General features: G+C 61.5%; 1 protein-coding gene across 1 annotated transcript in view; it reads left to right on the top strand.

The window, feature by feature from the left end:
- LOC104393326 (protein sidekick-2-like) overlaps window positions 1–9868 on the top strand; it is a 29564-nt gene that overhangs the window by 7540 nt on the left and 12156 nt on the right. Inside the window, exons 2-22 of the mRNA XM_010002806.1 lie at window positions 336–442; window positions 1505–1652; window positions 2708–2841; window positions 3788–3899; window positions 4097–4287; window positions 4407–4490; window positions 4556–4750; window positions 4967–5083; window positions 5682–5849; window positions 6029–6131; window positions 6365–6541; window positions 6631–6767; window positions 6931–7078; window positions 7152–7292; window positions 7384–7565; window positions 7871–7986; window positions 8676–8871; window positions 9108–9206; window positions 9356–9547; window positions 9628–9749; window positions 9819–9866. Of these exons, the coding sequence (XP_010001108.1) occupies window positions 336–442; window positions 1505–1652; window positions 2708–2841; window positions 3788–3899; window positions 4097–4287; window positions 4407–4490; window positions 4556–4750; window positions 4967–5083; window positions 5682–5849; window positions 6029–6131; window positions 6365–6541; window positions 6631–6767; window positions 6931–7078; window positions 7152–7292; window positions 7384–7565; window positions 7871–7986; window positions 8676–8871; window positions 9108–9206; window positions 9356–9547; window positions 9628–9749; window positions 9819–9866 (2917 nt within the window). The remainder of the gene's footprint in view (window positions 1–335; window positions 443–1504; window positions 1653–2707; window positions 2842–3787; window positions 3900–4096; window positions 4288–4406; window positions 4491–4555; window positions 4751–4966; window positions 5084–5681; window positions 5850–6028; window positions 6132–6364; window positions 6542–6630; window positions 6768–6930; window positions 7079–7151; window positions 7293–7383; window positions 7566–7870; window positions 7987–8675; window positions 8872–9107; window positions 9207–9355; window positions 9548–9627; window positions 9750–9818; window positions 9867–9868) is intronic.

The raw sequence follows: 9868 nt of genomic DNA, 5'->3' as shown, positions 1-9868 counted from the left end.
TTCACTGTCCACCCCAGCACCGAGCGGTCTGGTGGCAGCCGCCAGCTCGTGCCGTGCATGTGCGGCCAACAAGTTCCTCTGCAGCGCTGGGGTACACTCTGTTGTCTCCTTCACACTCGTGTGTGTGCACACCTACCTGCCTGCACAGACACGCACACACCTGCACATCCCCCCCCTCTTCCAGCAGCTGCTCCCTAGGGAAGGTGCTGCTGCCAGGACAGGGTTGGCTGCCCAGCAGTGAGGAGCTTGTGTAGGACCTGCAGCCTCTCCTGGGAACTGTGAGGGTCACTTGGGTGTGTCCCCCCCCTCCCTGAGGTGGCTCCTCTCTCCCGCAGGTACATGATCACCTCTCTGGACCGCACACACGCCGGCTTTTACCGCTGCATCGTCCGGAACCGGATGGGAGCGCTGCTGCAGCGCCAGACCGAGGTGCAGGTGGCCTGTAAGTGACAGCCCTGGCGAAGGACAACCCGGGGGTGCTGTGGAATGGCTGGGGTGCTCGGTGCAGGGCTGGGGTGCTCTGTGTGGCCCATGTCCAGCGCACCCACGTCTGGAGCATCCCCGGCGTGGCGCTGGCAGGATGTGGGCGTTGCTGCCTCTGCTGCTCCCGCTGCCTGGTTGGGATGTGGTGGTTGGGGGTGCAGAGGGGGCACCCCATGGGCAGGGAAACCTGCAGCCCTGTGTTGGGGAAGGCTTCCCAGAGGGGTGAAATGTTTGGCAGTGTGGGAGCAGCTCTGCTCCTCCCCAGCTGTGTAGGGGTGATGCAGAGCCACCATGGGCAGTTTAAGCTGGACAGGAGGGTGCTGAGGCCCGAGATGCTTGCTCTGTGCTCCAGGGGACTTGTCCCTCTCTGTCACCCCTTCCCTCCTGGATGCCCCCCTACCCCATCCCCTTAAACCCCTTCCTGAGGAGCAGTGACAAATCAGGAAGTTAATGAGAAATTAATAAGGCAGCTGCGCTCACAACTAATGATAATGGCAAAGTCGTTAAAAAAAGATTCTTTACATGCTTTTAATTACAGCAATTAAGGGAAGACAATAAAAAGCCCCTGCCCCCCTTCTCCATGCACCCTGCTTCCCTTGGCTTGCCTCAACTGGTGCATACTTCCAGCCTGGAAGCTGCTGGGCAGGAAGGAGGCAGTGGGTGCCCCAACCTTGCCCACAGAGCCAAGGTCATGCTGGGATGTTCCTGGCACTGGGACAGGGACAGATGCTGGGGGGCTGAGCCCTCCTGCTGCGGCTGCACCCCAACCTTGGTGGGGCGACACGGGCAGGGGTCCCCGGTCTGGTGTGCAGGTGATGGGATGGATCCTGGTGTGGATGAAATCCTGCACCCCCATCCCTGTGCCAGCTGAGGAGGGGAGCAGACCCCCAAGGCAGCCCCTCCGCATCCCCTGGGAGAGCCCATCCTCACTGTCTCCAGCCCGGCGGCCCCTGCTGGCTCCCCAGGGCGCATTGCCAGCCCTGCCCCAGCCCCTGCCAGGGCTCTCCTGCACGATTTGCAGACATGGGGAGCTTCGAGGACAGCGAGACGCAGCAGAGCGTGTCCCACGGGGAGGCGGCCGTCATCCGCGCCCCCCGCATCGCCAGCTTCCCCCAGCCCCAGGTCACCTGGTTTCGGGATGGCAGGAAGATCTCCCCCAGCAGCAGCATGTGAGTACCCCCAGCCTCCCCCCAGCCCCCCATCCCTCAGCATCCAGGGGGGCTGCTGGTGCCCCTGCAATAAGGATGTTGAAGAGACGCCTTGAGCACACCGTGCTGCAACCCGGAGACGGGCTGGGTGACTTAATGGCTCCGTTTCTCACCAGGGAAACGGGTTTTTAAAAAATAAAGGGGGAGGGAAGCAGGGAAAAGGGGCTCAGGACGTGCGGGGGGCGGGCACTGCCCCCCGGGGTGCTCTGAGCGTCCCCGGGCGTGCGGGAATTGGATTCGTAACCCACATTATGCAGGAATTGAACTGGTCCCCTTTTTTATTTGCAAAGCAGGACTGAAGAGATAAAGCTCCTTTATCTCACGTTTAATGGTAAAAAATAGATTCCCCAAGCCGTTTAATGTTTCCAGCAGATTAGATCGTTTTGTATTTAAAAAAAATAGTAAAAAATTAAAAAGTCCTGTTAATCTGCACCGTCCAATGTGCTCTGCTTGGTGCTGGGGGTGGGGGCTCAGTCCTGGCTGCTGCCTGGGGACAGTGGCCAAGCTGAGTCCGTGTCTGGGAGCTGGAGCATGGGGCAGGCAGGAGGAAGGCTGGGGGTTGTGTGTGTCTGTGTGGGTGCTGGGTGGGGGGCAAAAATGGTCCTGGTTCCTCATATGGGTATCCCTGTTGGGTTTGCATCCCCATCTCCTGCTGGTCTTGGAGAGGAGGAGGCTGAGGGGGGACCTCAGCAATGTTTACAAATCTGTTCAGGGCAGTGTCAGGAGGCCAGAGCCAGGTTTTGTGCAGTGATGACCAGTGATAGAACAAGGGGCAGTGGGTGCAAACTGGAACACAGGAGGTTCCATGTGAATATCAGAAAAAAACTTCTTTCCTGTGAGGGTGACAGAGCCCTGGGCCAGGCTGCCCAGAGAGGCTGTGGAGTCTCCTCTGGAGACATTCCAACCCCCCTGGATCCTGTGTGATGTGCTCTGGGTGCCCCTGCTCTGGCAGGGGGGTTGGGCTGGGGGATCTTTCGAGGTCCCTTCCAACCCCTAAGATTCTGTGATCCCTGCAGAGCCATCACGCTGGAGAACACCCTGGTCATCCTCTCCACGGTGGCTCCGGACGCGGGACGTTACTACGTGCAGGCGGTGAATGACAAGAACGGGGACAACAAGACGAGCCAGCCCATCACGCTGACGGTGGCCAGTGAGTGCAGGGGCTCTGCCCCCCCCGGCCCCTCTCCCCCTGCACTGCCTGGCTCCCCCCCAAGTTTAATTTGCAGTAAATCTCTTCGGAGGCTCCGGCTTCTGCTGACTCAGCAGTTCAGCTGCCTCAAAATTTATTTAGGCACTTGGGGCTGGGCTGCAGACACTGATCCTGCCCTGGGCAGAGCCTCCTGCTCCATCCCTGCCTCTGGGGCTGGATCTGGCCAAGAGGAGGAGCTTTGCAGTGGGGCCCTTTGCCCCACTCCTTCTCTTGCTCCCCACTTGATCAGCCACTGCCTGGGGGACACCCCTGTAGCCCCATCCCTCCTGTCCTCTTGGACACTGCAGGACCTGGCTGAGGGTCCCCCGGCCCGTGTTGGTCACAGCCCCCAAAAAGGCATCAGTCCTCCCCACGTCTACATCCCATCTCCCCTCCTGCTCTCCAGGAGGGGGTGTATCCCTTTCCATGGAGGGCTTTGCCTGTCACCCTTTCCCTCCTGCCCCATTAATCTGTTTTTCCGTGCCCTGATGCACAATAAACAACCTGGAGCCCATGTTTATGGATTCAGCTCTATCAGCAGCTTTCAAGCTGATCGCGTTTTCTCAGCGCCTACACGGGGGTTTTTTATTGTTGCAATCATTTCCCTTTATATACTCCCCTTCTCCCTCCTCCCTGCCAGCCAGCACTGCCTGCGGGACAGGCTGGTGCCATGGGCTCCTGTGGGAGGAGAAGGCTCAGGGAGAGCTGTGAAGGCACCCAAATGCCAAGGTGATAGGCTGGACCTTCCCAAGGGAGAGCAGAGCCCATGGCCCTTTTGTCCCTGCCACCTTTGTCACCTGCATGCCATGCAGAGCAGGAGCTTTGGGTGCCCCATCAGCACCTCTGGGGTGCCATGAGGGTGAGCATAGGGTGCTGATGGCTGTCTCTCTGGCCTCCTTCTCCCCAGATGTGGGTGGCCCGGCTGATCCCATCGCACCCACCATCATTGTCCCACCCAGGAACACCAGCGTGGTGGCTGGGACCTCGGAGGTGACCATGGAGTGCGTGGCCAATGCCAGGTGAGTAGTGATGGGGCAGATGGGATTGGATATGTCCTTGCTGGCATTGCCCAGCCCCAGCACTGGGTACCCCCAGGTCCCTTCCCAGCAGGGCCCGCCCCTGGGATGGATGGAGGATGTTCTGCAGGATGGAGGGAGGTGGGGATTTGGCGGGTTCCGGGTGGGCTGGCTCTTGACATGCTCCTGCCCCACCCCAGGCCGCTGATGAAGCTGCACATCACCTGGAGGAAGGACGGGGTGCCCCTCTCCAGCGGTATCAGCGACTACAGCCGCCGCCTCACCATCCTGCACCCGGCGCTGAGCGACAGCGGCTACTACCAGTGCGAGGCCGCGCTCCGCAGCAGCAGCGTGCCCGCCGTGGCACAGGGCGCCTTCCTCTCCGTCCTGGGTGAGGCAGCACAAGCCACGCCTGCAATGAGTTGGGGTGGTCTCAGCTGAAGGTGGTTTGAACGGTGGGGCTGGAGGACCCCCCGGCTCTACTGCCCGCTGCTGGGCTTCCCTCTGCAGAGCCGCCGCAGTTCGTCAGGGAGCCGGAGAGGCACATCACGGCCGAGATGGAGAAGGTGGTGGCCATCCCCTGCCAAGCCAAGGGTGAGCATCTCCCCAGCCGCCTTCCCTCTGCCACCACAGCCCTGTCCCTGACCTGGCCCTTGCAGGTGTGCCTGCTCCTGAGATGGCCTGGTACAAGGACGCTGCTCTCATCCCCCTGGAGAAGCTGTCCCGCTTCCAGCTCCTGCCTGATGGCAGCCTGCAGATCAGCAGGCTGGTCCCTGATGACACTGGCATGTTCCAGTGCTTCGCCCGCAACGCGGCCGGCGAGGTGCAGACCACCACGTACCTGGCTGTGACCAGTAGGTGCCAGCCCCCCTCATACCCCAACCCCTGGGTGCCCTGCGTGGGCAGTGGGTGGGATGTACCTGGGCTCCTCCCAAGCTGGGCTCCATGCAGAGGCTTGGGGACCCCAGGAAAACCTCCCATGGAGATGGGAGTCCCCCTGGCATGGGTCAGCTTCAGGCTGGGCCCTGGGAAGGGCTTCAGGGGTGGCTGTGTGTCTGTCCACCCCGCAGGCATTGCCCCCAACATCACCCGGGGTCCGCAGGACAGCGCAGTGATTGATGGCATGTCCGTGATCCTCAACTGCGAGACCTCGGGGGCCCCGCGCCCCGCCATCACCTGGCAGAAAGGTAAAGGGAGAGGAAGGGCTGGAGAGGGAGGCTCACAGGGAGGAGCTGAAGGAACTGGGGGTGTTCAGCCTGGAGAAAAGGGGGCTGAGGGCAGACCTCACTCTCTGCAACTCCCTGAGAGGAGGTTGGAGCAAGGGGAGGGTTTGGTTTCTTCTCCCTGGGAATAAGCAACAGGAAAAGAGGAAATAGGCTCAAGTTGCACCAGGGGAGGTTTAGGTTAGATGGAACTTCTTCACTGGAAGGGTTATTAAACACTGGCACAGGCTGCCTGTGGAGGTGGTTGAATCACCACCCCTGGAGGTGTTTGAAAGTTGTGTAGATGTGGTGCTGAGAGACATGGTTTAAGCACTGGACTTGGTAGAGTTGGATTAATGGTTGGTAGAGTTGGGTTATGGTTGGACTTGATGATCTTTCCAGTCAGAATGATTCTGTAATCCTATAAAACAGACTGGGGGCACTGGGATGTGGGCAAGACTGCCCTGCCCATCCCTGCCTGTGTGGCCCCAGGGCCACCTCCGCGGGCCACCGGGCTCTGTGGCCACCAGGCTTGGCCTTGGCCAGGGCACTGGGAGCTGAAGAAGGTCCTTGTGCCCCGCAGGGGAGCGGGTCCTGGCCAGCGGGTCGGTGCAGCTCCCGCGCTTCACGCTGCTGGAGTCGGGCAGCCTGCTGCTCAGCCCCGCGCATCTCGCCGACGCCGGCACCTACACCTGCCTGGCCACCAACTCCCGGGGCGTGGATGAGGCGTCTGCAGACCTGGTTGTCTGGGGTAAGGAACCCGTGCTGCTGCATCCTGCCTGCAGGATGGAGCTCCCTGGGGACAGGAAGGATGGCCTCTGGCGCGTGGCTGATTGGTTTGCGTGGGTGCAACCCCGGGCTGTCCCCTGCCGGTGCCACCCCCCCCAGGCCTCTGGGCGGTGCTGGTGGCTCATCCTGTCCCCTCTGCAGCAAGGACACGCATCACCAACCCACCGCAGGACCAGAGTGTCATCAAGGGGACCAAAGCCATCATGAGCTGTGGGGTCACCCATGACCCCAGTGTGGACGTCAGGTCCGTGCGATGGTGCTGGGAGGGTTGTGGGGTCCGGGCACCCCCCAGGCTGCCTGAAGAGGGAGCAGGCAGATGGGTGGGTGCCACCATCCCCAGCCCCAAGCTAGTGGTCCTGCAGTGCCACCTGGTGCCTTGTGCACGGGGAGCCCGGCACACCGGTGGGACCCCCGGTCCCCTCTCCCCGTGGGGGGCTGCAGGGTGCCAGCACTCCTGGGTTCCCTGCCCCTGCACAGGTACATTTGGGAGAAGGACGGGGCACCGCTGAGCCCCGCGAGCAGCCCGCGGTTGCGCCTGGACGAGATGGGCACCCTCCACATCTCCCAGACCTGGTCTGGTGACATCGGCACCTACACCTGCAAGGTGGTCTCGGCCGGGGGCAATGACTCCCGCAGCGCCCACCTCCGCGTCCGGTGAGACCCCCACTCACCCCCACCTCACCCCCTGTACCCTGAGCTGTGCCCCTCTCCCTAACCTGCCTCTCCCTGACCCCCCTGTCCAGGCAGCTCCCCCATGCTCCCGAGAGTCCAGTGGCCACCCTCAGCTCCCTGGAGAAACGGGCCATCAACCTGACCTGGACCAAGCCCTTCGATGGCAACAGCCCCCTGCTCCGCTACGTCGTGGAGGTCTCCGAGAATAGTTAAGGGGCTGCTCCCCCCTCCCCAGCTGCCATTGGGCAAAGCCTGGGCTCTGGCATCACCCGGGGGGCTGGGAGGAGCCTGGGGACCGCGGGACTCGTTAGCCAGAGAGGGGACCTGGGTGTCCTGCAGGTCAGGTCCTCCATCCCCTTCTCCCCCCACAGACGCTCCCTGGACCGTGCTGCTGCCCAGCGTGGACCCCGAGCTGAGCTGGGTGGCGGTGCGGGGCTTGGTCCCCGCTCGCTCCTACCAGTTCCGCCTCTGCGCCGTGAACGACGTGGGCAGGGGACAGTTCAGCAAGGACACGGAGAGGTGAGGTGTGGCTGGGGGGTGGCAGGAGGAGTTGGCAGCCCTGGGTGCTCACCCCGTGCCTCGTTCCCTGCAGGGTGTCCCTGCCCGAAGAGCCCCCCTCCGCGCCCCCCCAAAATGTCATTGCCAGTGGACGCACCAACCCGTCCATCATGCTCCAGGGGCAGCCGCCCCCTGAGAGCCACCAGAATGGTGTCCTCAAGGGCTACATCATCCGGTAGGTGCCAGCAGGGGAAGCACGAGCATCCCCTCAGCATCCCAGGGTGCTGGTGGAGACACCAACAGCTCTGCTGGTCCCTTGTGCCCAGATACTGCCTGGCCGGGCTGCCCGTGGGCTACCAGTTCAAGAACATCACCAACGCTGAGGTCAACAACCTGCTCTTGGAGGACCTCATCATCTGGACCAACTATGAGATCGAGGTGGCAGCGTACAACAGTGCTGGCCTCGGGGTGTACAGCATGAAGGTGACCGAGTGGACGCTGCAGGGAGGTAGGCAGGGTCAGGCGGGGACAGGAACGGGCTTGGTGTTGACCCAAGAGGTGACAGGCTGTGCGGGGGGACTGGTGGGGACAGGTGGCAGGAGGATGGGTGTGGGGGGCCCCAAGGCGACTGGGGAGGGGTGATCAGGGGCTGCATAGCCAGGGCAGAGCTGGACCAGCCAGTGACATCTCAGGGCACCCTCATGGGTACTCCCTGCTGCGGGTGCCCATGCTCCTGGGGGGCTGGTGCCTGCCCCTGATGGAGGGGACCTCATGAAGCCAGAGCCACTGTGAGCCATCCCTTCCTCCTGGCAGTCCCCACCGTGCCCCCGGGAAACGTGCAAGCTGAGGCCACCAACTCCACCACCATCCGCTTCACCTGGGACCCTCCCAGCCCCCAGTTCATCAACGGCATCAACCAGGGGTACAAGGTGAGGGGCGATTCTCCCCAAAAACAGGGCAGCTTGTTGGGGAAAAATCCTCGTCCAACCTTCCCAAACTGCCCTGACTCCTCCCTCGGCTTCTTTAGTTGGTTCCAGCCTGCCTGTTAAAATACTATTTATTAAGATTTAACACTTGCATGGGCTCATAGTCTCCCATGCTCTGTAATTAATTCCAAAATGCAATTAATTCAATTTTACATTAATTAAATTGAATTAAAACATTAAACTTGTTTCTTAATCCACTCAAAAGAAGTTCAGGAATTTAATTGCTGCTGAATGAGATAACCAGAGCAAGTAGGATACTTAACATTCTTATTAAATGCCACTTAGTATTTTTGATTAGTATTTTTAGGGCCTAATTAGTGTTTAATTAAGTTGCTATAGGCTATCTTGCACAATACCAGTTAAATGCCCAAACATCCCTCCCAAATGCAGGCGAGGGGGTGATTACTTGCTGTTATCAATGGGAGTTAATCACAAAGTGGGAGCTCCGTGTTGCCTCGTACGGGTAAACATGCACCGCTGGCAGCAGCAAAGTGTTCCCAGCACCCGTTGATTGATACCTAATCAACTCCAAATAAACAAGGAGCTGCCCGAAGGATGGAGTTTGTGGTACCGATACATGCAGTGGGGACGCCGGTACCTGGCACTGCTGTCCCAGCTCCTTCTTCCCGCAGCTCATCGCCTGGGAGCCGGAGCACGAGGAGGAGGCGACGGTGGTGACGGTGCGACCCAACTTCCAGGACAGTGTCCACGTGGGCTACGTGGCGGGGCTGAGGAAATTCGCTGAGTACTTCACCTCGGTGCTGTGCTTCACCACCCCGGGGGACGGCCCGCGCAGCCCCCCCCAGCTGGTGCGCACCCACCAGGACGGTACGGGGGGGACCCACCTGCGGCAACCGGGGAGGGTGGGAACAGCCCCTGGATGGGGCACTTGGTCCCGCTGGTGCTGCCGGTGGGGACGTGGAATGGGGGTGCAACTGAGCCCTTGGAAGCTCCATCCGTGGGGACCCCCGTCTGTGCTCTCTCTTTGTGGGGGTCTTGTGGGTGCTGAGGGCTCCCACCCTCGGGTGGGTGGCTGCGTGCTGAGCCTGGGTGTCTTTGGGCAGTGCCTGGCCCCGTGGGACACCTCAGCTTCAGTGACATCCTGGACACATCCCTGAAGGTCAGCTGGCAGGAGCCACTGGAGAAGAATGGCATCCTGACGGGTAAGGGAGCACTGGGGGGTGCCTGACTCCTGCATCTCTCCCCCCAGCACATCTCCCCCTGGTCCCTTCCCACCACATCTCCTCCCAGCCCCACTCGGCTCCTCAGGGTGGGGGGGTGATGATGGGTGCTGGCACGGGGCACGTTTCAGGCTACCGGATCTCCTGGGAGGAGTACAACCGCACCAACACACGGGTGACCCACTACTTGCCCAATGTCACCCTGGAGTACCGTGTCACTGGCCTCACTGCCCTCACCACCTACACCATCGAGGTGGCTGCCATGACCTCCAAGGGCCAGGGCCAGGTCTCCTCCTCCACCATCTCCTCGGGGGTGCCACCAGGTGAGTGGGGCAGTGTGGGGACACTGGCAGGCTGTGGGGGGCCCCCAGCCAGTGCCACCCACCCTGCCCTCTCCCCACAGAGCTCCCTGGTGCCCCCACCAACCTGGGCATCTCCAACATCGGACCCCGTTCCGTCACCCTGCAGTTTCGCCCGGGCTATGATGGCAAAACCTCCATCTCCCGCTGGCAGGTGGAGGCACAGGTACAGGGTGGTGAGGGGCGAGGGGTGAGGGGGTGCCGGGGGGGAGCTCACCCCACTCCCATCCCACAGGTGGGCCAGACTGGCGAAGCTGAGGAGTGGGGGCTTGTCCATCAGCTCGC

The sequence above is a fragment of the Chaetura pelagica genome, unplaced genomic scaffold (genome assembly GCF_000747805.2).
Source record: "Chaetura pelagica isolate M959 unplaced genomic scaffold, ChaPel_1.0 scaffold47, whole genome shotgun sequence".
Taxonomy (NCBI): domain Eukaryota; kingdom Metazoa; phylum Chordata; class Aves; order Apodiformes; family Apodidae; genus Chaetura; species Chaetura pelagica.
Note: the sequence above shows the minus strand (reverse complement) of the source record. Positions and strands in the feature narration are given on the sequence as shown.